The 26,248-nt window shown below is 41.1% G+C and overlaps 1 protein-coding gene across 1 annotated transcript in view; it reads right to left on the reverse strand.

The window, feature by feature from the left end:
• Positions 1-6,481: 6,481 nt before the first annotated feature.
• The window catches only part of LOC141134520 (uncharacterized), a 104,198-nt gene continuing 84,431 nt past the window's right edge, over positions 6,482-26,248 (reverse strand). Inside the window, exon 6 of the mRNA XM_073624031.1 lies at positions 6,482-6,672. Coding sequence (XP_073480132.1) covers positions 6,659-6,672 — 14 coding nt within the window. The 3' untranslated portion in view covers positions 6,482-6,658. The remainder of the gene's footprint in view (positions 6,673-26,248) is intronic.

The raw sequence follows: 26,248 nt of genomic DNA on the forward strand, positions 1-26,248 counted from the left end.
CACTGGTGGCACTCTAATGTAATCAGGGCACTGATCATCAGTGCCCTGATTACATCTCTCACTGTCTCCTGTGAGGAGATGCCACTGATCGGCTCTCCTCACCACATACTTTGTCAGTGTGAGGCGAGGAGCGCCAATTACTGGCACTTCCTTGTTTACATGTGACCGGCTGTGATTGGACACAGCGATCACATGACTAAAGAGCCGCATAAGCGGCTCTTTACAGAGATTGGGGGATTCTGTCCTAGCCAAACGACGTGACCGCCACTCGCCCCTGCGGGCGTGCGGAAGCGCCCCTTCGGGGGCGCCGTCATATGACGTCCACCCAGAATGAGAGCCACAACGCCCCTCTGTCATTTGACGGTGGGCGGGTGGCAAGTGGTTAATTGAGATATTTGTTCCCATTTATTAAAGTGGTATTAAACCTTAAACCAAACACGTACTGTACTATATTGCAGCTTACCAATCATTAGATGTGGTGGCTGCATTAGTTTAATTTTTTTAGGCTTTTTCCCCCTCTGTTTTCTGCTGGTGATCTGGCCAGTAACACACTTCCTGTATTAAAGTGTCCCCACTCTGGATAAATGAGCACAGGGGGCACAGCAGAGGACAATTTAAGTCTGGGGGGAGGGGAGTGTTAAATGTATTAGCAGATTTAAATACACTAACAAAAACATCAGTTACAGCAAACATTTTTTTTTTCTTTTTAGGATAAAGGTTTTACATAAAAGCTTATCACTGTAAGCACCCCTGTCAGTAGTAAATGGTTTGTCTCATCCTTGTAAACTGATACATCTGGAGGAGAGCTTGTTCTTTTGAAAAACAGACTACTGCCTGGATATCCAGATGAAAATAGAGGAAAGAAAGCCTTATAATGAATGCAGTCATCACACAGGTGCGGATCCAGAGTCTAGTCTCGGGAGGGGCACTGCCAGAAAATATATATATTTTTTTTGTGGGCAATTTATCAGGGAAATAGCTGGTGTTAACACTTCAATCATCCCGGCACCATGGTTGTTATGGTGTCAGGATGATTGAAGCACATTATTTCTATTATCACATTGTTATATAAAATGAAATGGTTCAACTCACCATAATGAAGAATCAGTGGGAGCCCTGAGTGTGTCACTTGCCACCGTCACTTGCCACCAGATACAGATTGTCACTTTCCACGCCACCTGCCACACGTTGCGGATTGTCACTTGCCACGCCACACGTTGCGGATTGTCATTTGCCACTGTTGCCTGCCACCAGATGCAGATTGTCACTTGGCTTGCCACCGTCGCCTGCCACCAGATGCGGATTGTCACTTGCCATATCACTTGCCACACGTTGTGGATTGTCACTTGCCTGCCACACGTTGCGGACTGTCATTTGCCAGGTCACCTGCCACATGTTGCGGACTGTCACTTGCCACGTCACCTGCCACAAGTTGCGAACTGTCACTTGCCACGTCACCTTGCCACAAGTTGCGGACTGTCACTTGCCATGTCACCTGCCACAAGTTGCAGATTGTCACTTGCCACAAGTTGCGGATTGTCACTTGCCACGTCACCTGCCACTCGTTGCGGACTGTCACTTGCCACACATTGCGGATTGTCCCTTGCCACGTCACCTGTCACTCCTTGCGGATTGTCACTTGCTGTGTCACTTTCCTGCTAAGGTGGGGATTGTTTCTTGCTGTGTCCCAGAGTCAGGCAGCAAAAAGGGATGCAGGGCAGGTGGTGAGAGATGATGTCATCTCTCTGCTTCCCCGCCTGCCGGCTCGCTGATTGGCCAGCCGCCCTCTCACCCATCTAGCTGCCCAGCCCGCCTGCTCTCTCACCCGCCCAGCCGATTGTGGAGCCTCCAGCTCTCTCACCCACCCGCCCAGCTGCTCGGCCCACCTGCTCTCTCACTCGCCCGCAGAGCGGCCCACGCCCTGACTCCCGCTCACTCTCACCCGCCTGCTCAGCTGAGCAACGGCTCTCTCAGCCGCCCGCTCTCCCTCACCCGCCCACTAACTCACCCGCATCTAATTTCTCGGGGGAGGGGGGCAATTGCCCCATTGCCCCCCCCCCCCTGGATCCGCCTCTGTCATCACATCTAAGAGTTTATAAGCTGTAATATAGTGATTGTCTGCATTTGGATTTAATTCTGCTTTAAATTAGTTTGATTAACCTTTTCTTTTGTCTTTTCATCACATCTGATTAACTGACAATAGTATTGCTCTTATTATAGCAAGTGTTCTTCAGCTGCAAATCAGTGTCGTGTTGCTTCACAAGAAAAAATGGTGTTCAGCTTTCATTAGTTAAATGCAAAAAAACCATGGAACAATCCCCCTAGCAGTCAATCAGATTGCAATTGTAAACAGGGTTTTATGTTTCTTCAAGAAGAAAATAGCACAACATCCCTTTGGTCAAAAGCTGACTATAATAAGTCTTTTTATGCTATCACTGAAGTATCCACAAAACCTTTTGCTTCCAGACCGGCAACAAATCGTTGAGTACAAAACTACATAAAACTTGTCACTGCTAATTACCTGTGACTTCTGGTACTTGTGCTGAATAATGTCTAGGCAAAATCGGCTAGGTTGTATAACCATGCTTAGAATTCTAGATAATATTGCAAGAACAGTACTTTCGCCTGCAGAGAAAGCCATCAGCAGGGTTTTCTGATTTTGTTTTTTGCCTCTCTCTGAAATAAAGGAAAAGTATATACTCACCGGACACTTTATTAGGTACACCTTGCTAGTAACGGGTCGGACCAGCTTTTGCTTTCAGAACTGCCTTAAAGCGGGGGGTCCACCTATCTATCGTTTTTTTTTTTTTGAGTTCATTCACAAACTTTTCTTCTCAGCATTACATACTCACATATTGTGTGTAATATGTCCGCCTGTGTCAGATTTGGTCGGAAAGAATAACTTATATTATTCACTGCAGGCGGTTTCCATCTTCATTGTGGGCATTTGAAGCCCACAAGCATTTATTTCCTGGATGTGGTGAATGCTGTGCTCCCAGTATTCACCGCTCGTTCCCGCACATGCTCAGTGGCATCCTGGGAAGCCTGAGACTAGCTCCCAGGAGTCTGGGAGAGGCTAGAAACACGCCTACTCCCATGGGAGGAGAACCAGGAAGTGCAAAGAAGAATAGAAAAATGAAAGGTAATTACGGCGATTTAAATTTTTTTAAACGGCATGTCAGCATCTAGGCAAGGAAGAGAATACATACAGATATTGTTCAAAATTTGGGTGGAACCCCGTTTTAATTCTTTGTGGCATAGATTCAACAAGGTGTTGGAAACATTCCTCAGAGATTTTGGTCTATATTGACATGATGGCATCACCCAGTTGCTGCAGATTTGTCAGCTGCACATCCATGATGCAAATCTCCCGTTCTACCACATCCCAAAGGTTCTCTATTTGATAGAGACTGTGGAGACCATTGGAGTACATGGACCTCATTGTCATGTTCAAGAAACCAGTGGTGAGATGATTTGAGCTTTGTGACATGGTAAATTATCCTACTAGAAGTAGCCATCAGAAGATGGGTTCACTGTAGTCATAAAGGGATGGACATGGTCAGCAACAATACTCAGGTAGGCCGTGGCATTTAAACAATGCTCAATTGGTACTAAGGGGCCCAAAGTGTGCCAAGACAATATCCCCCACACCATTACACCACCAACACCAGCCTGATCCATTGCTACAAGACAGGATGGAACCAGGCAACGTTTTTCCAATCTTATATTGTCCAATTTTGACGAGGCTGTGCGAATTGTAGCTTCAGTTTCCTGTTCTTAGCTGACAGGAGAGGCACCTGGTGTGGTTTTCTGCTGCTGTAGCCCATCTACTTCAAGGTTTGATGTGTTGTGCATTCAGAGATAGTATTCTGTATACCTGGTTCTAACAAGTGATTATTTGAGTTACTGTTGCCTTTCTATAATCTCGAACCAGTCTGCCCATTCTCCTCTGACCTCTGACATCAACAAGACATTTTCGTCCACACAACTTCCGTTCACTGGATATTTTCTCTTTTTTTTGGCCATTTTCTGTAAACCCTAGAGATTGTTGTGCATGAAAATCACAGCAGATCAGCAGTTTTTGAAATGCTCAGACCAACCCGTCTGGCACCAACAACCATACCACGTTCAAAGTCACTTAAATCCCCTTTCTTCCCCATTCTGATGTTCCGTTTGAACTTCAGTAAGTCATCTTTGCCACGTCTAGATACCTAAATGCATTGAGTTGCTGCCATGTGATTGGCCGATTATCAATTTGTGATACCAGACAATTGAACAGGTGTACCTAATAAAGTGGCCGGTGAGTGTATATTTCATGATCAAGTGTTTGTTCTTTGTGCTGCATTAGATAGGGAAGTACCTATTTAGCCCTGTAATATACTCATGGTAACACTTTTCCAGCTGTTGGATTCCCATGTTTTGTAAATTCCTAATCATTGCTATAGATTAATAGACAAATAGGATTGATCCTGGTAAGATCTATGGATCCCAGAGGCCAAATTACATAAATATTTGGTTTAATTACCCAAGCTAGAGGTTTTTTTTATCACCCTTCAGATATGGATATGCTATCAGTTTGGTGGACCTTTATTGGCATTATTATATTGTCATATTATCTTGTCTTCAATCTTTGATTTAAAATTCAACTTCACATCCAAGGTGTCTCCTATCTCTTGGGTGTTGTTCTAGAGTTTGATTATGTGGGCAGGTCTCTATTTGAGACCATCTCTGGATTGGCTATCAAAACCTGAAGTCCCTATATATACCCATGATCAAACTTTAATCATTCAGCTATGAATAAGCGCCATGATGGGGCGTGAAACATGTTACCTTTTTTTCCTGTTCCTCCCTGTACATGAGGTGACTGCATTTGGATCTTATTTCTTCATATCAATAAAGATGCCTTCTATGGTGTGAGGCCGTCCAGGATCTTTTTCTTTCCTCAAGCTTGTGCAGAGCCAGCACCTGTGAGTTCTATTAGGGCGGGTGTCTGCATACGGATTTGAGAGATTGGAGCGGCAATCTTTTGCTTATGGATATGTTATCAAATGTTTTGTAGATGTTGCCAATCTTTCCTCCCAAAATATTTTTTACTCAATTGTGTTCATAGACATCTAAATTTGCATGGGACCTAAGTAACTTGGATTTAAACACCTATACTGATTTAAGGAAGGGACTTATTCTACCAAAAACGATATAAGGAACATGTCTTTTGGAAGGAGAGTTCACATTTTAACGGGATGGTTATAGTGATCTATATACCTGTAACTAAGAGATGAAGTTGGGAAATTCTTTGCAGTGGAGGTCTGGCAAAAGTCATTTGTACCTTCACCTAAACGAATCATTTTCTGTTATGCACTTCAAAGGCTTTTAAAGGTGGTACTTATGCCCTCTTCCCCTGTGGAAAACATTCAAAGAGGTCCTTGTGTTGGTGGTATAGGTATTCAATGGAAATATCTAGCATTTCTAAGAAAAAGTATTTCCACTTTTGCAGTCAAATTTGAGAAAATACAACCATATGTTTGTTATATGTTCCAATTCTCACAGTATTCCTATAAATATATATTTTTAAATCTTTCCTACCTTTTAGATGTTTCTTTGTAGTAGGCTTTTGGGCAGAGTGCAAGCTACTCTAAACAATATCAAAGCATATCTGTCCCCAGAAAAACACTGGGGACACACTGAGTTCCACCTGATTAACATACAATGCAGAAGACAAGCTTCTTGAGCCTTTTTTAACGCAGACATTGTCTAAATCTGTTTTGGAGCCCTCGAGAATCTCACTTCTCCTAAGCTCTATCTTCCACTGTGAGCACATCGGATGTCGGTCTATGAAGTCTGTTCTCAACCCTCGCAAGCACCATGAGTTAAACAAAGGCCACACATCAACATAATTTTCTCCAAAGATTATTCCACTATATCTGAGTCTCTGCCTTATGTACCTGCTCCTCTAATGCATTTCACCTTGTTGGGTTTGGTGTTCAACTGATACTGCAATCTGCCAGCACAGTACACACTGGGTAAATTATAGTAAGCATAATGCCCAAGCCCTCTCCTTAACATTGCATAGCAGAGGAAAAGTTTTAGTTTTGGAGTTTTCAGAAAAGAGCAAGTAAATTGTAAGCAGCAATTTTTAAATATATTTTTTAAAATTATGCTATGTGAATGAGAAATACCAAGTACGTTTTATCCCAATTTGGCTGCAAACGTGGAAATACACATTAATATAACACTGCTATCTATGATTCCAGACTCTAGAAATACTTCCTTAGGCACCAGCTAAGTGTAGCCAATGTAGTTATTCCCCATTAGAAAATATCAATCTTTTTACCACTGGGGCAGTCTTTGAAGGCAGTTAACTCCATGAAACTCTAAGGTGTTTATTAACACTTGATTTATTTCAGCAACATTTGAAAGTTATCTAAATTGCATTCATTTATCATCAACACATAGGACCTCTCTGTTACATTTTACTCCTCTAGCTATCCAAAATATTCTCTAAGGTACAATAACAGCCATCTACCAAAGACAGTTTGGGCATTATGCGTTTTACTTATATGTATTTTCCTTGATTTTATTATGAGGCTGATGAAATCTAGCATAATAATTTTATTCAGTCTTTTTCTTCACTTTCTCCTATCTCCTTTTTCTTTCTTTATCAAATCTTCTTACCTGTTAGGAAAAATATACAAATATACAAAATAGGGTTATTACAGTTAAATAGCATAGTCATGGTATTGTGCTACCTTTTCATCATTTGTAACTTGGTTGTCATTTTAACCTTAATGCAACCTGGACCTGTCTATGTAGAAAAGCCTCAATAATTGTCTATTATTTTTATGAAATTGGATAGGCTGATATGCTACTGTATCTTTCTGTTGCTGTGCTGCAATTCCATTTAACCAAATTTATTTATTTTTGGGGTGGGGCATGGGCGACTAGACTGGTTAAATGCAGGTAATCTAGTTTGCACATGTTGACCACCTTTAAAAAATTCACTCTGCCCACTACTGATTATATTAAATTCAAATGCTTTTATTCATTATACAAAAAATATTCATACCCCTTGAAATTTTCCACATTTTGTCATGTTGCAACCAAAAAGGTAAATGTATTTTATTGGGATTTCAAATAAATATCTGAAAAGTGTAGCCACAGAGGTCTGGACTTTAACTGGGCCATTTTAACACATGAATATGCTTTGATCTAAACCCTTCCATTGTAGCTCTGGCTGTATGTTTAGGGTCTATGTCCTGCTGGAAGGTGAACCTCTGTCCCAGTCTCAAGTCTTTTGCAGGCTCTTATGCCACGTACACACGGCCAGACTTGCCAATGGGCTAAACTCTGTCGGCATTTCCGACGGAAAGATTTAGAACATGTTCTATATCTGAGTCCGTCAGGAATGCCGACAGAAAAAGTCCAATGGGGTATACACACAGTCGGAATGTCCGACCGAAAGCTCCCATCAGACTTTTTCTGTCGGGAAGTCCGGCCGTGTGTACGCGGCATAACAGGTTTTCTTCTAAGATTGCCCTGTATTTGGCTGTATCCATCTTCCCATCAACTCTGACCAGCTTCCCTGTCCCTGCTGAAGAAAAGCATCCCCACAACATGATACTGCCACCACCATGTTTCACGGTGGGGATGGTGTGTTCAGAGTGATGTGCAGTGTTAGTTTTCCGTCAAACATAGCATTTTGCTTTTAGGCCAAAAAGTTAAATTTTGTTCTCATCTGACCAGAGCACCTTCTTCCCCATGTTTGCTGTGTCTCCCACATGGCTTCTCGCAAACTGCAAATGGAAATTCTTATTACTTTCTTTCAGCAATGGCTTTCTTCTTGCCACTCTTCTATAAAGGCCAGATTTGTGTTGTGTACGACTAATAGTTCTAATCTGAATAGATTTTCCCACCTGAGTTGTGGATCTCCTCAGCTCCTCCAGAGTTACCATGGGCCTCTTGGCTGCTTCTCTGATTAATGCTCTCCTTGCCTGGCCTGTCAGTTTAGGTGGAAAGCCATGTCTTGGTAGGTTTGCAGTTGTACCATACTCTTTCCATTTTCGGATGATGGATTTAACAGTGCTCCGTGAGATGTTCAAAGATTGGGATATTTTTTCTATAAACTAACCCTGCTTTAAACTTCTCCACAATTATATCCCTGACCTGTCTGGTGAGTTCCTTGGCTTTCATGATGCTGTTTGTTCACTAAGGTTCTCTAACAAACCTCTGAGGGCATTTTACAGAACAGCTGTATTTATACTGAGATCACATTACACACAGGTGGACACTATTTACTAATTAGGTGAATTCTGAAGGCAATTGCTTCCACTAGCGTCACCCTTTTTACATATTTATTTGTATAAAATGTTGAAACCATTCATCAACATTTTCCTTCAACTTCACAATTATGTGCCACTTTTTCTTTGGTCTATCACATGAAATCCCATTAAAATACATTTAAGTTTTTGGTTGTAACATGACAAATGTGGAAAATTTCAAGGGGTGGGAATACTTTTTCAAGGCACTGTAAGCTATCTCATACCACTGAAATTCATTTTAGATTAAAGGATAAGTGCACCCTAACACTAAAATCTCTACATCTACAGACATCCACGGTCTAACACTAACCTATCTAATCCTGTAAAGAAGAAATCAGTATCCATACCTTTTTTGAAGCCAATCTGACCCGATCACACGCTGAGCTGTCAGCTGCGACTTTGCTGGGGAGGTGGGTGCAGAGGACACATCGGACAACGGAAACCCCATATTAAGTCTATGGATGATGGCACTCCACATTCATTTCACAGCCGTTGTCGGCTGTGTCATCTGCATAGCTTTGGCCGCTGGAGACTGGACTGGATTGGCTTCAAACAAGGTATGTATACTGATTTCTTCTTTATAGGGCTAGATAGGTTAGGCTTATATCGTGGATGTCTGTAGATGTAGCGATTTTAGTGTTAGGGTGGACCTATTCTTTAATATATTCTCAAACATGTTATTGCTCCAATCAATCCAACATCATATCAATTATAACTCGTGTATATTAAAAAAAATCAGTTATCAGGACAGCTGGCCTATCATTAAGGCCCCCTTCATATCTGCATGTTTTAAGTGTGGTGCTTTTTATGCACATTTTACATTATGCATTACAATTGAACCCTATATAATGCATGTGTAGCTGGAAAATGCATCAAAGATGCAGCAAGCAAATTTTATATATGTATGTTAACCTGCCCTGTTTTATTTTTAAAGGGGTTTTTGCTTTTTATTGCTTGCTTGTTCTGTTGAAGTAACCACTTAACATAAGCGTATTATGACATTTGTACATTGTAGTAAGGACACTACAGCAGGCCAAGTTCTTGGTTTATGTATCTTACAGAAGGTAGAAGAGTTGCACTTGCATATGATGCACCAATAAATTTTAGAGATATTTACAAGTAATTGCATAATATATATTTTTTTAAATAGAATTTTGGGCTATTCCAACTTCGATTGATCAGTATATATAAGCTGTAGACAAACTTGACATGCTTTAGACCCCCATCTTCACATACTTTGGGCCTTTATCACATCTGGACAGTGGAGTGGCGGCTGGTGCTCCATCGGTCGGGCGGGGTTGGTAGTAGACAGACCTGACCACAGACATCACCCCTGTCATGCTGTGGGGGTGTTTTTCAGCTGCAGGGACAGGACTACTGGTTGCAATTGAGGGAAAGATGAATGCGGCCAAGTACAGGGATATCCTGGACGAAAACCTTCTCCAGAGTGCTCAGAACCTCAGACTGGGCCAAAGGTTTACCTTCCAACAAGACAATGACCCTAAGCACACAGCTAAAATAAGGCAGGAGTGGCTTCACAACAACTCCATGACTGTTCTTGAATGGCCCAGCCAGAGCCCTGACATAAACCCAATTGAGCATCTCTGGAGAGACCTAAAAATGGCTGTCCACCAATGTTTACCATCCAACCTGACAGAACTGGAGAGGATCTGCAAGAAGAATTGACAGAGGATCCCCAAATCCAGGTGTGAAAAACTTGTTGCATATTTCCCAAAAAGACTCATGGCTGTATTAGATCAAAAGGGTGCTTCTACTAAATACTGAGCAAAGGGTCTGAATACTTAGGACCATGTGATATTTCAGTTTTTCTTTTTCAATAAATCTGCAAAAATGTCAACAAGTCTGTGTTTTTCTGTCAATATGGGGTGCTGTGTGTACATTAATGAGGAAAAAAATGAACTTAAATGATTTTAGCAAATGGATGCAGTATAACAAAGAGTGAAAAATTTAAGGGGGTCTGAATACTTTCCACCCCACTGTATAAATATAAATATATATCTACATATATAGATATATATAGATATATATGAAAAGCTTCAGATTTTATGGAGAATCCTGATTTTTCTCACTCATTTGTTTCAGCAAATTGTTTCTGGATGAGAAACCGAAACACAGAAAGTTTACTTTTACTGCAATTGGCCCTCATCCTTTGACATTTACATTTTTTATCTTTCAATATGTTTACTGAGTTTTGAAAGAAGAACAAAAACATATGCAAATGGTCATTTCATTGGCCCACATGGCCTGCGACTCCTATGGGTATGTCAATTCTCTGCCTGGCCAAAGATATAAGGACCCCAAACTGAAGGGAGGCTCAGGGGAGACAGACATCTGCCCCGAGAGAGACCCAGCACACCACCCCTATGGGATCTAACTGTGTATGCGCCTTGCCCCTTGCGGGTCCCAAATCCGCCGACCCCAGCTTCCCCGACCCCAACCCTGTGGTGGACTGACTGCAGTTCAGTGCAGGGCCACCACAGCAATGAATAGTTTAGGGGGTTTAATCTGGTATAATAGTACAAAAACTGTAGTTCTTATATACTCTTAACAAATTAGTCAACTTGGTGAGTCTTCTGCTTCCCATGGGAGGGGTGTAAGTGACCCCCCCCCCCACAGAAGTAAACTTTTCGAGTAGGTAGAGCATAGAGAAAGGAATAGGAGCAGGGAGTCCCTGTGAGAGAGAGAGTAAGGGGAGAGTAATGCCCTGTACACACGGTCGGACTTTGTTTGGACATTCCGACAACAAAATCCTAGGATTTTTTCCAACGGATGTTGGCTCAAACTTGTCTTGCATACACACGGTCACACAAAGTTGTCGGAAAATCCGATCGTTCTAAACGCGGTGACGTAAAACACGTACGTCAGGACTATAAACGGGGCAGCGGCCAATAGCTTTCATCTCTTTATTTATTCTGAGCATGCGTAGCACTTTGTCCGTCGGATTTGTGTACACACAATCGGAATTTCCGACAACGGATTTTGTTGTCGGAAAATTTTATATCCTGTTCTCAAACTTTGTGTGTCGGAAAATCCGATGGAAAATGTGTGATGGAGCCTACACACGGTTGGAATTTCCGACAACAAGGTCCTATCACACATTTTCCGTCGGAAAATCCGACCATGTGTACGGGGCATAAGAAGGAAGGAGAGAGTAGAAGACCAGGAGTGTCCTATCCTCTATTTGTGATGCCCGGGCAGAGGAAGATATTGCAGTAAGATGCCCAGGGTTCCCATATAGCTTCAAATTTTTCTAGTTTGTCCTGTAGTTTTGCAACTATGTGCACTTGCGACATGATCCAGGATATTTTCCTCCTGGCTGCCCTAAAAGATATGGTGATAAATGATATGGTGGTCCAAGCCCCTGCAAGCGTAATCTTAGCTCCCAGGAGGATGAAAAAGACAGCGCTTACATGTGTTTTGAGACCATCGGGATTTTGTGATTTAAGAGGGCTATGGTGGGATCTCTTGGGAGATTGTAATGCTTGTTAACTTCCTCAGTGTATAAAAGACCTTGTTCCAGTAAGACCTAATTCGGGGACAGGTCCACCAAATATGGAACATTGTGCCCTCCATCTTGCATCCTCTAAAACATAGGGAGGAAGCCTCTGGGTAGATCATTGCCAATCTGGAGGGGACATAGTACCACCTAGTTAATAGCTTAACATTAGTTTCCTTGTCAAAAGAAGTTTATTGAGTATACAATATTATAAAGATACATAAAGTAAGTTTACAAGGATCTATAAAGTAAGCTCATTGTTTTACAGTAGGGTTTATATAGGTAAATATCATGAAATTTCAAATATTAAGCATTGGGTTCACGTAAACCTAAATTAAAGATATATATCATTTCCTTAGTTACTTTTGTAGGTATTTAAATGATTTATACCTACTATACATATTGTTTACAAGTAGAGTGTATATAGGTCAAATAAATTCTGATAATGAGCTTTAATCGTAAGGTGGAGAAAAGGAAAGAGAAAGAAGAAAAAGGGTTGAAAGGTAGAGGTATGGTCCACAAGGTTGTCCCGCTCGTCAGTTTATTATTCTTTTTAGTTCTCTTTGAAGCCTTAGAATGGGTGTCTCTGTAAGTCATTTAATCTGTTACCATGGCAACAGGACAGAGTCAATGAAGTTTGACAGGAACTGTTGTTTTATCCAAGGATGCCAAAGTTTTTCAAATTTTGGAATTTGATTTTGATCGATGGCTACCATCTTAGCATGGGACATTGTATTATTCATTCTGTGAATTGTTTCTGCTAGTACCAATGTAGGAGATTTCCATGCCTTGGCCACTGTTTGTTTTGCAGCCGTTATTAGTTGGATCATAAGTTTGAATTGAGAGAGTGTTAACCATTCCAGTTTTAGATTAAGTAAAGTTAAATATGGATCTGGTTGTATTATTTTTTTAAATATTTTAGATGCAACCACGAAGACTTCCTTCCAGAAGGTTTGGATTACTGGGCACCTCCACCATATGTGTAAATATGTGCCTATTTCTGGGCATCCTCGAAAACAAAGAGCTGAGGTATTAGGTGAATATTTTGCCACTCTAGCGGGTACAAGGTAACAGCGAGTTAGGACTTTATAATTTGTCTCCAGTGCTAAGATGTTGGGTGAAGATGACTTAGATGTGAGCCATATGTTAGACCAGTCCGTGTCTTCTAAAGTTCGTCCCAGGTCCTCCTCCCACCTCTGAACGTAAGAGGGTCTATTAAGATTTGGTACTCCATATAATTGATTATAAAGTGATGAAATTGTACCTTTAGCAAATGGATCTTTTGTACAGATTGATTCAAAAATGGATAATTGGGATAATGGTGTATCCCCCTTTAGGAATGGTGTATAGAAATTTTTGATTTGGAGATATCTAAATATCTCAGAGTTTGGTAGATCATATTTTTCTCTAAGCGATGGGAATGAAAGGAATGATTTAGATGCTATGAAGTCATTTAGTGTCTGAATGCCTGATGTTGTCCAAGCTTTAAAAGAATTTGGGTAGATCCATGCCGGATAAAAGGCCGGATTTCTGATAAAAGAAAGGAGAGGATTGTGTGGAGATTGTAACTGATATTTGGTTTTTAGTTTATCCCAGAGAGATAAGAAGTGTTTAGTTATGGGATTATGAATTTTAAAGCGGTCTTTAGGATCAAGCCATAATAAATTTGATATTAATAGAGGGTCATTTTCTGAAGCCTCTATAAGTACCCATAATGGGATTTCCTGTTTTGCATGGTATTTGGACAGACTGGCCAAATGTGCTGCTCTGTAGTAGTTAGTAAAATTAGGGTATCCCAGGCCTCCTTTATTTTTGGGAAGATGTAGTGTGTGTATAGGTATACGTGGTTTAGAAGAGCCCCATATAAACGAAGTTGCTCTTTTTTGTACTATTCTCAAAAAATAGGAAGGAATTGGAATAGGGAGGACTCTGAATAGATAAAGCAATTTGGGTAGAATAGTCATTTTGATTGCATCAATCTTCCCTATCCAGGATAAAGGAAGTTGCGACCATTGTTTTATTAGATTTGTGATCTGTCTTAATACAGGAGGATAATTGGTTGATAATTAGTCAGAATGAGATGCTGTTAAATGAATTCCAAGATATGGGATTGATTTTTCTGCCCATGTGAATGGGAGTGCAGCCCTAGCCGGGATCAATTCCATGTTTGTGAGTGAAATATTAAGCACTAGGCATTTCTTAGGATTAATCATAAGGCCGGATAGGGCTGCAAATCCATCAAGAGCTGGTATTAAATTAGGACCAGAGACCTGTGGTGATGATAGAAAAAGTAATATATCGTCTGCAAATATACATAATTTGTGTGTAATACCTTCTACTTCAATGCCAGTTATAGTTTGGTTTGTTCTGATGTATTGGGCCATGGGTTCGAGTATAAGGGCAAATAATAAGGGAGATAATGGGCAACCCTGTCGGGTACCTCTTTCGATATTAAAGGCATCAGATTTGTATCCAGCATATTTTATATAGGCTTTGGGTTTATTATATAATGCTTTGATCCATGTTAAAAAGTGGGGTCCAAAACCCCATTTTTGTAATGAATATTGCATATATTGCCAGGATACTGTGTCAAATGCCCTCTTAATATCGAGAGATAGAAAACATAAAGGGATTTTCCGTTTTTTAGCAATATGTGCCAATAACACTGCCCTGCGTATATTATCGCCTGCCTGTCTATTTGGCATGAAGCCTACTTGATCTCTATGTATTAATTTTCCTATAATGCTATTGAGGCGTTTTGCTATTATTTTTGCTAATAATTTAATATCAAGGTTTAACAGAGAGATAGGCCGATAATTCACACAGGAAGTATCATCAGAAAGGGGTTTTGGGATCATACAAACAATTGCCATTAGTGTTTCTTGCCGAAAAGAATGTCCATCTAGAAGTTTGTTAAAAGTTTCAGTGAGAATGGGAGAGAGTATTTCTGAGAATGTTTTATAGTATAAAGCCGAGTAGCCGTCTGGGCCTGGTCTTTTGTTAAGTTTTAGGTCTTTTATGGCGTTAGCAACTTCATCTATAGTTATAGGCTCATCCAAACTGCTTTTTTGATTCTGAGATAACTCAGGTAAGGTTATTTTTGAGAAGAAGGATTCAGCCTCTGTAGGATTAAATTCATTGTTTGTCTTGTATAAAGTTGCGAGATGTGAGTGAAATTTATGGACTATTTTAACTGGATTACAAGTGTAAACATTTTTTGATGATTTCAAACGTATTGGTTTGAAAGATTTGTTAGTTGAATTTAATGCCCGAGCCAAATATGTACCTGGTTTGTTTGTATTCATGTAGAAATTGTGTTTGGAGCGTTTGAGGGATTTATCAACTGACTCAGTGAGAAATAGATCGTATTCCAATCTAGATTTTTCCAGATGAGATTTTGTACTCTGAGATGGATTATCTTGAAATGATATGTAGGCTGCATTAAAATTGAGTTCTAGTTTTTTTGCTAGATTTTTACGTTCCCGTTTAAATAGTGCCATTTGTCTTTGTATTGTACCACGCAAGACAGGCTTATGAGCTTCCCACAGTGTTATTGGGGAGATGTCTGTTGTATTATTAATTGATATGTATTCCTTTAAAGCTTGTTCAATGGCCATCTGATGTAGTGGGTGTTTGAGCATTATGTCCGGTAAGTACCACGTTGGGTCATGCGCTTTTGGTATGGCTGAGGCTATAGTAGTGTATACTGCATTATGGTCAGACCACGGAATTGGAATTATATCTGATGCAATAATTTCTGGTATCATTCCTATTGTTAGAAAAATATGATCTATTCTGGTGAAGGTTTGATGAGGGTGCGAGAAATAAGTGAATTTCTTTTTCATTGGGTTACTTTCTCTCCACGAATCTACCAGATTGTATTTGGAAAGAAGTTGAGAAAAAGGTAATCTAGAGGTTATTTTGGATGGTGTAAAAGGTGATTTATCTAGAAATGGGAGGAGGACCTGGTTCGAATCCCCACACATTATCACAGTTCCTATTTTGTGTGTATTAATCACTTGTAATACATGTAAGAGGAATGGTGTAGGTTGTTTGTTAGGAGCGTAGTAGGAAATCACCGTGATTGCTGTATCCATTATATAACCCATGAGTATCAGGTATCTACATTCTGGGTCTTTAATTTCTGATGATAAGGTGAAGGGTGTGGATCGGTGAAATGCAATTAGAGTTCCCCTTTGCTTGGTACAGGCAGAAGCCGTGTAAATTTGTTGATAAAAAGGAGAAATATATTTTGGAGTAGAATCTTTGGTGAAGTGTGTTTCTTGGAGGCATACTATGTGAGCCTTCTTGTTATGAAAAGTACGGAAGGCTTTGGTCCTTTTTTGAGGGACATTTATTCCCTGAACATTCAGGGAAAGTATATTCAGTGGTGCCATGGCAACAGATCAAATAGTTTTGACTTACTTTTTGTTATGCAGAGCTGACTACGCAGATCAACCTGTGGGGACTGAAGAGATGAATAGATAGAAAAGAAACCAGTGAATTCTGGAGTAAAGAGTAAACAAAAAACATATGAGATTAGATGATACATTGTATAAATTATTTTTTGCAAGTAATCACAATTTACCCGTGAAAGAGAGTAAATATCTCTCTCAGGGGAATAAGTGCCTTCGTCACACTCCCACATAATATGGTTGGGAGAATGAGGAGGGCTAATGGGGGTACACGGATCTTCCGCTTACAGGAGAGAAGTGCTATGTCAAAAGACATCAAAATGATGTTTCATTAATTGGAGTGCAGAATATAGTTTTTGTTGAAATTATTTATTCCAGGGTGGTTGTATATGGTTAGTCTTGCCCTAGGCTAAATAATTCAGTTAGAAAGGTACTGTTAATAACTTTGGTATTGATGAAGATAGTTTGAATTATTTTGGGATTTTAACCCTTTTAGAGTAAACAATTACATATTTTATTCATATGTAACTGTTTAGATATGTTAACTCATAAAATTGAGGTTGTATTGCTTCAGATTAGAATAAACAAAAACATAATTCTAGGAACTAGTTAGGTAATAATATATTTGTTTTAAGAAAATAAAGAAAAAGCTTCCATTACTTCTGGATTATTGAACATATTTGTCCTAAAAAGTAATAAATCTATTGTTATTACCTGATAATATATAACTGAACAAGAATTTCCTTATTTCACTTATATATTCTAAGGCTAGATGAATCAGAAGTAATAAGAAATATAACTGGAGTGTAACATGATCCCACACAGTGTGTGACTATCAGAATGCAGTTACATTCAGTTATAAATTTAGGTTTTTTATAGAGAACCATCTCTTAGTATAATAAATGAAGAGATATCAGGAATTAGGATGTCAGTCCATTGAATCTTCTTGGTCCATGGATGATGTGGCATAACGGCCTCTTTTGTGAGAATGATGATTCCCATTTTGTTCTGAAATTTTCTGGGTGCTGCCTGAAGGTGAAGATGATGCCATTCTTCTGCGTGTGGGAGTGTTGCTGCTTGTGGGTTCTGTCAGATTTAATTTTAAAAGGGTTTGTTGTAGTTCATCTGCTGATCTGCTTCTGTAAATTGTACCTTGGTAGTTAAATCTGACTGAAAAGGGGAAGCCCCATTGATACATAATGTTGTGGTGTTGCAGTTCCATTAGTTGGGGTTTCATGGATCGTCTTTTAGTAATAGTAAGTTGGGATAGGTCAGCATAAATTTGATAATTGTGTCCTTGAAAATTAAGTTCCTTTTTTTCTCTTGCAGCAATTAGTATTTGTTCTTTCGTTCTGTAATAATGAAATTTTGTGATTATATCACGTGGGGGTCCATCTTTCTTTTTGGCTGTGAGGGCTCTGTGTACTCTGTCCAGTTCTAAACGTTCAATAGGGATATCTGGCTTTAGTTCTTGTAATAGAGCAGTAATAGTAGATTGCAGGTCTGTCACAGTTTCAGGTATTCCCCTTATGCGCAAGTTTGAACGTCTGGCTCTATTTTCGTAATCTTCGAGCTTAGTTTGAAGTATTAAATTCTCTTCTTTTAATTGTTCCAATTCTGTTATATTTACTTGGGTTGTAATTTCAATTTCATCCATTTTTATTTCTAAGGCTGCGGTGCGGTTTCCCAGCTCTCTTATTTCTTTGGTTAGGCTTTTTGTTATTTGGTCTGAGGTTTGTTTTAAAGCCTTATGAAGCATCTTTTCAAATTGTAATAATATTACTGGGGATGTTGAGGAGGCTTGTGGAGAAGTTTGTGAGAGGATTTGTTCTATATCTGACTCAAATGGAGAGTCTTGCTGTGACATTTTCTGTCTGTGAGAGCGCCCTGATGCTGTATCTTGTGAGGTGACTGGAGCTGCTTTAGTTGCAGTGAGTGCCTGTGAGCTCTTTGTGAGGTGATTTTTATTTCTGCCACGGTTTCCTCCCAGTACCATATTTCCTGCCCAAACTTTCACAGTTTGTTCCCTGGGGCAAAAAGGTTCAAATGGATACCTTTTGAGCCTGCAGGCTCCGCTTTGTCCTTCTCTTCTCTCCTCAGCGGTGCGGAGCTCTAACAATGCATGTCTGCTCCGCTAGGCTCCGCCCATCTCCCCCGCTTAACATTAGTTTCAATCAGGGAGATATTCAAGATACCTTTTATAGGAACGTTGGAAGGCTTGAGACCATACATTTTGGTCCCACGAATGCCCTGTGTCCATCTCCCAGGCCCGGATGGGGGGGGGTGTTTTCCTTACATGCCAAGGAGGAGTAGATCAACGAGATACCTCCCCCCTAATCCATAATATTGGAGCACCATTGTTCGTATGGCTTTGGGGGGTTTGTTCCTATCTGTCCAGATAGAGTTGAGAAAGTGCATAATTTGAGAGAATCAGAATATCTCTGAGTTGGGCATTTCTAGTTTATTCGTGCAGTATCCCAGCTTAATGGGGCCTGTCAGGGTGAAGAAATGTCCTATGCGGAATAAGCTTTTGTTTATCCACCAGCAGAATGCTGGTGGAAGGATGGATTGTGGAAGATGTGCAAGAGTGGACGCATGGAAGATATCAGTGAATGTTGTTTATGAAGTGTGTTGCACAGTGCTACTGAGTGAGAAAGAGTAGGGGACATAATGGGCGGTCTGGATTTTGTGTCACTCCACAGGAGGTAGTCCAGTGTGTTAAAGGGGACTGCTTGCCTCTCCATGGAAACCGAGTCTGGTTTAGGTCCCCTAGAGTAAACTATTGAGATTTGGGTTAGTTGGGCCACCTGGTAGTACCACCACAGGTTAGGAAGGCCTAGACCCTCCTGTGATTTTACCCAGTAAAGAATCTCTTTGGCACACCTATAGCCTTTTTTCCCCCAGATGAAGAGTATTATTTGTATTGAAGTCCTAGGAGAAGTTGTTTCTTGATAGGTATCGGGAGGGACCTGAACAAAGATAACATTCGCGGTAGGAGGGTCATTTTTACCGCATTAATTCTGCCCAGCCAGGATAGACCACACTCTGACCCTCCCGCTAAGTCCTCGCCACATTTACAAATCATAGGAGGGTAATTGGCCTGGAAGTGCTTGCTTGTGTTATGTGTAAGTCTAATGCCCAGGTATGGTATTGAGTCAGTGGCCCAAATGAATGCAAAGTTGTGTTTTAGTTGGGCAACCACTTCTGGGAGGACTGACACATTTAGGGCTAGAGATTTGGATAAGTTAACTTTCAGACCCGAGACTAAGCCAAACTCCCAGAGTACTTTGTAGATGTTAGGGGTGGACGTTAAGGGGAGGTAAGAAATTGAAGGAGATCATCCGCAGAGAACTCCTTTTGATATCAGTGTTAGTTCTTATCGTGATAGCCAGAGTTTCGATGGCTATCGAGAACGTCAAAGGGTAAAGTGGGCACCCTTGTCTGGTCCCTTTGCTGATAACAAAGGTCTCAGAGTATCTGCCTAGTAAGCGCACCTGGGCACTAGGTGATGAATAAAGAAAATGGATGATACCTAGAAAGTTTGGTCCGAATCCCTATTTCTCCAAAATTTCATAGATATATTGGCAAGATACTGAGTTAAATGCTTTGTGCAAGTCTATTGAGAGGAGGAAACCCCTCTGGGGAGGGCCGCCATACCATTGGGAGTTGAGCAATGACATAATGTTAACCGCTCTCCTGATCTGGTCCGGGCCCTGTCTCCCGGGAAGGAAGCCCACCTGGTCTTTGTGGATGTATGTAGCGATGAAACTCGCTAGTCTGTTTGCTAGAACTTCTGTCATAAACTTTAGATCGTTATGGATAAGCGAGATCAAACGATAGTTGCTGACTTCACTCGCGTCCTTCCTGGGTTTGGGGATGACAAAGATATATGCAGAATTGAGAGAGGGCTCCATCCCTGAGAGAGTTGAAGAACTGTGTTAGATAGGGTGCTAGATAAGCACCAAACTTTTTGTAGTATCCAGTTGAGAATCTGTCGGACCCTGGGGATGAGCCTAATTTGAGGGACTTAATTGTTTCTAAGACCTCCCCAGAGGAGAAGGGGCCCTCTAGAAGGTCTTTGTGGCATTGGGCTATCGAAGGGATAGGAAGGTCAGTAAAGAAAGCGTTCCTGACTATAGGAGAGGGCAGAGGATCAGCTTTGTTAAGGTTTGAGTAAAACTTTAGGAAGGCGTCCATTATTTTAGTTGAGTTCTGAGTAAGGTCACCTGCTGGGGTTCAAATTTTCGGGAAAGCTAAAGTGCAATTGTTGGGGCCTCAGTTTCATGGCCAGTTTGGAGCCAATTCTATTTTTTTGGGAATAGAATCTAGCTCCAGTCCATCTGAGATGTTTCTCTGCAGCTGTTATGAGGGTTAGATTAAGGTTAGTTTGGGCTATATCAAGCTGGGCTAAGGTTTTAGGGTTTCATTTTTTGGGCCTTGGCTAGGGAGCAAAGTTCCTCTGGGCACCTCTGCAGGTCCGCTTTAGCTTGGAGGAGAACTAAATAAGCTTACCTCTCATAACTGTTTTGTGAGCAGCCCACAGAGTTGAGGGGGAAACTGAGTTATTGTCATTTTCATGAAAGTAGTCCTTCAAGGTTCTAAGATTGTACATTGTATCAGGTCGCTGAGCAATGCTTTGTTGAGTCGCCATTGGGTAACTAATGTTACAATAGAGTGGTCTGAAAGGGGAGTATCTTTAATTTTGGACGTTAGGGTCAGCGGGATGGATGTGGATTGTGTAAATATGTGCTGTATTATGGCATAAGTATTGTGGGGCGCTGAAAAGTGGGTATAATCCTTCGTGTGGGGGTTGAGTTCCCTCCAGATATCTATCAGTCCTCCCTAGTGCAGCAGGTGTGCAATTTTCAAACTCTGTTTAGTGGGGCATTTGGATCTTGACGTCTGTTTAGCTGTTTTGCTCAGGGAGAGGTCAAAGGCCACATTGGAGTCACCCCCAATAATTACCGCGCCCTTGAAGTGTTGTCGCAGGGAGCGTATTAGTGATTCAAAGAACTTTGCTTGGCCCTTGTTTGGGGTGTAGTAAGAGATGAAGGTGTAGGTCTTACCTTCTATAGTGCCTAAGATGTAGTGACCTAGGGGATCTATGATTACCGCCGTCTGAGAAAAGTTTGTGTTTGGAGAAGCATGTGGCTACTCCTTTTTTTGTTTTGTCCGCGTTTGCGAGGAGGAATTGTGGGTAGCGTTGGTTTGGGAAGGTAGGCCTAAATGTAGCAGGAAAGTGCGTCTCTTTTAGGAGTAAGATATCAGAACTTATGGTATGGTACAGTTGGAATAACATCCGACATTTGATTGGCGAGTTGAGTCCCTGTGCGTTATGAGAAATTATTTTTAAGGTGGGTGTTGGGAGTTTTGAGTTAGCCATGGATCAGAGGGCAGGGTATCTCGATGACATTGTATAGCTCACCCATCACAGAGGTGAATCTGGATGGTGTGGCCATTCAGCAATACAATCCATCGCCCGGACCTTGGAGCAGAGAGTATGGAGACTCCTAGGGAACCTAAAGAGAGTCAAAGTAAAAGCAGAAAAGGAGAAAGAGAAGAGAGGAATAAGTAAGAGTAAGCGTATACAAGCAAACATCTGTTGGGGCTGGCCATAAACCCATAGCCCCACCCATGATAGGAATGGACCTGCCAATTCCCACCCCATAACCGGAGAGATCTGAAGCACTTTGTATTATCTCTGGGAGGTGAACACGTTTACCTCAGAGACTTGAGGAGGCGCACTGCGTCCACTTCGGTCCTCCCGCTGGGAAGAAACATTACCAGTGTAAACTAAACAGAACACCCAACAGATAATTCGTTTGGAACTAGAAAACCCATACCGAGACACCCAGTCGGAACTGACTTCCCTTGCCAGGGGTCTCAGAGGCTTACTGAAATCCCCTGAGAGAAGTCAGTCCCGCCAAGGAGACTCCTCCCAAATCTAACAGCAGTGGAGAGCTAAACTATATACGTTTCGGCCACAGGGCGTTTATCACCTAAACATGCGGCTGGGCTCGAGGGCTCCTGAAGTAAGAATAGCAGTTCAACACATAATGGTCGTTTATAGACTCCGTATTGGAGAGTTTATGGCATAATTCAGTAAGAGCGCAGCGGGAGAAAAACAAAGCGGTTAAAGGGTTAGCAACCAGTGGAAAACAGTGAAAAACAATTGGGCTTTGTTCCAAGACCCTTCTCCCTAGCTCACCCCCCAGGAATAAGCCCAACAGATCCACCTCCCCATAACGGTAAAGAAAGAGGAACTTTCACTGTTAGGTCGGGGACCCTGGGGAGATACTACTGGGAGAAAAAACAGGTGAAAAAAATTCAAACCAGGACTCTGACATGAGCAGTCTATTCATGGTGGTAGTGACTCCTTAGACCTCTTGGAGTGTTGAGTCAGCTAGGCGGGTTGTAGAGGGCTTGCTGGAGGTGGATGTTTTGATGATGAGGAGGGTCCCTTGTTGGGTGAAGGTGGTTGAAGCTCTTGCGATATCAGACCCAGGTGAAGATTATGAGCTCCCCCTCCATGAAAAACAAGAATCCAAAACCCTTATTGCAGTAGGAAAAGTTCAGGTGGCGTGGGATATCTCTTTGTGTTGCAGGACTTGGAGGAGCGGTTTACGTGATCTTCGCTTCTGCACTGTATAGGGTGAGGGGTCGGCAAAGACCTGGACTGTATGTCACTTTGTAGTGAGGGTATCAGCTGCTCTAGATCTTCTCATCACTTCCTCTTTGACAGAGTAAAAATTAGGCTTGACTATAATGTCCCTGGGGACATGGACTTCTTTGTCTACACTTTACAGGGCTTCTTCTTTCCTGACCCCAGTGTGTCCTGAGACTCTCCCTACCCCCTTTCTCAGGCCATCCCTCCCTCTGTGGAGGAGGGGGACTTTTGGGTTGGTGGTGAGGTCTCTCCTAGGTTTGACATCTATGAACCTCTACACACATGTGCAACTGTGGGTCTCCAGAGTGTGAACTTAAAGGAACCTGTACCCTCGCATGTTTTTAAGATACAACTATTGTAATGTTGACTACACTGTTATAATATTTGTGTTTCTTTTTTTCTGACAAAAAAACGTTATACACCATATAATGTTATTTATTATTTGTTTATTCATTCATTACTCTATTTTACAAATATGTTTTTTCCTCGCACATACCCTTGAAGAAGGAGGCAACTTAGCACTCTGAAACGCATTGGGCGCGAGAGATTATAAACTGTATTGTATATATATTTTTATATGTATAACAGTGTACAAATCTACAGATATGCTCAAACATTCCCTGTTTTTATACATGAATATTGTTTTTCGTTTATATATTTGCTAAATTTTTGAAACTATCAATACATATTCACTAAAATCCTTTAAAATAGTATAGTGCCTTAAAAGTCCACCACATAGGGGATTTTTTCTTGTTTCTAAATCTTCTCATCACTTCCTCTTTGACAGAGTAAAAATGAGGCTTGACTATAATGTCCCTGGGGAGGCCGTCTAAACGAGGGGGTTGCAAGGCTCCATGGGCCCTGTCAAGTTTCAGGTGGTGTTCGGAAATTTCCGGAATGAGACCTTTGATGAGGGCCCGAATTGCCGGTTGAACATCTTTCACTGATTTAGGGAGTCCCCTTATCCTGAACTTATATCGTCTGGATTTTTTTTCCAGGTCATCAATTTTCTATAATACCCTTTCTATAATACCCTTTCTAGTTGGTCCTGGATATCTTGAATTCTGAGTTTTGATTGATTTTGACTACAGATTGGTCAGCCTTTTTCTCAATGATTTCAATCCTCATGCCCAGTTGCTGCAGGTCCTTGTGAATAGAATACCCTTTCTATAATACCCTTTCTAGTTGGTCCTGGATATCTTGAATTCTGAGTTTTGATTGATTTTGGCTACAGATTGGTCAGCCTTTTTCTCAATGATTTCAATCCTCATGCCCAGTTGCTGCAGGTCCTTGTGAATGGAAGAAGTGATTTGGGCAGCGTTTAGCACCAAACTTCTGGACAGCATCTGGGAGAAGGCTGCCATCATAGAGGGAAGGTCAGTGGGTACAAGAGAGGTGGTGTAGGCCTCCCCCTCACAAGTGTTCAGGCCTGCTACGGGATCATTCATAGGTGTCATAGGGATCCCATCTATCAACCTCCCTATCAGCGATTCTGTGGATCTGGGGGAGGGTGCCACCATGTGTGGGAGACTCACTGTGCTCAGCAGGGATGGAGGAGCTGTGTCCTGGTCAGCTATGGACTCTTCTGCCTCAGTGTCTTTCCCTCGTGGAGCAGCGGCCGCCATCTTGGCATAGCTGAGCAGGCCAGCGGCGGAGTTCAGCTGCAAGAGAGATCCTTCCTGACCAAGCCGGTGGTTATCGGAGAACTCCCGGTATGTTCCCCTCGCGATGAGATGTGGAGCGGGTCTCGGGCGAGTGTCCTGAAGGCTGCAGCGGGTGTTAATGGCCTGGAGCGGCGCTGAGCTTTAGAAGGTCGCGGCCATCTTGGGTGTTGAGCGGGCATGCGCCTAGACATTTTACATTTTTCTTAAGAAAAAATGATTTCCCCTGTTAAGGTATGTGATCTCTCAGATTCCTAAACACTGCATTCCAACTGTTATTCGGATAATGATCAGCTAGACCTCAGTACCACTTTGATAATTATACTTGAGACAAACTACATATATGAAGTAGCTATAATCTTAGATCCACCCTAATTCCAACTTACAAAATTTTGATCAAGTGGTAAAAAAAGAAAACACTCTGTGCCTGGGGGTTCTTCTTAATGCTGACATCACGCTGCTGCATTGATTATATGTGCCCCCAAAGTTAGCTCTGATTTGTGAGCATTTACCCAACATAGTTGCAGTACTTACCTCTTTCCTTTGGATGGTGGTGTCAAAGTCACAGTCTGTGCTGCAGCCAGTGAGGTATCATCTGAAAGGGACCGTGACTGGAGTGGAGCCTTACATGGGATGCAATAAAAGCGTTTCTGCTGCTATCGTCTATGCAGCCATATTAGCTGGTAAGTGCGGAGTGTTGGGGCAGTACTCGCATGGTGAATATCACAAAATGATTTGCTGGTCTGTATACTAGTGGTGAAAAGTTGACACACTTTTTAATCTCTATCCTAATTTTTTTAATTAGCTTTTTTATGATTATTTATGCACAGTGGAATAGACTTTATTTTGTTTTAATTGAGGATTGGGGCTTATTTTTGTAGATTTGTTCATTTTAGTTATCCAAGAGATGGGTTGCACGATGTATTAATTCACTGTACACTTTTTAGTTTATTTATTTTTGAGGTGCTGCACTTTATTCGCTTTCATTTAAACTGAATGGGTTGTTTTACAAACTGAGGGTTCACTTATATTTTAATACTAGTAATTACTTTATCATTTGTAATATACACCAGAGGGCAGTGTCTGCATACTCCTATTTGCTAAGCTTTACCCTAATGCCAATACTGCAAGAGCAATAACATTATTTATATCTTATTTTCTGCTACAATGAGAAAATGAATAATTATGTATTTGAAATATTATTATTAGTAAAATATTAAAAAACACATTAACAAAACAAGGAGAAAACAAGATTATGCCATGTTTCAGCAACTTTTGAAATACCAACAATATTTTGAAAGGTGTTGTTAAATATTTAATACATTTTTAAAAATACAGCGCTGTCTCAAAAATATTTCCAGAAGAGACAAGGTTATAATCACCTGTCTGTTCTAGAAGATATAAGTACTGGGTCTTGCTGCAGTTTAAAATGTGAGATACGCACAATTAGCAAAATGTTAAACGAAGAAACTGCGCTATATGAGATCAAATCTAGGATATAATTTCACGATTGGTGCTACATAACTAAAATAAAAGAATACAATTATCTAAATAAAATCACTATACTTCACAGTATTCTCTCTCTACAATGTTGCAAATAGTCGCATCATAAAAAGAAATCACATCTTGAAGTATTATAGGTACATGTGGGAGTTGTTATTTTCAAAGAGAAG

This window comes from Aquarana catesbeiana, linkage group LG03, assembly GCF_042186555.1.
Source record: "Aquarana catesbeiana isolate 2022-GZ linkage group LG03, ASM4218655v1, whole genome shotgun sequence".
Lineage (NCBI taxonomy): Eukaryota > Metazoa > Chordata > Amphibia > Anura > Ranidae > Aquarana > Aquarana catesbeiana.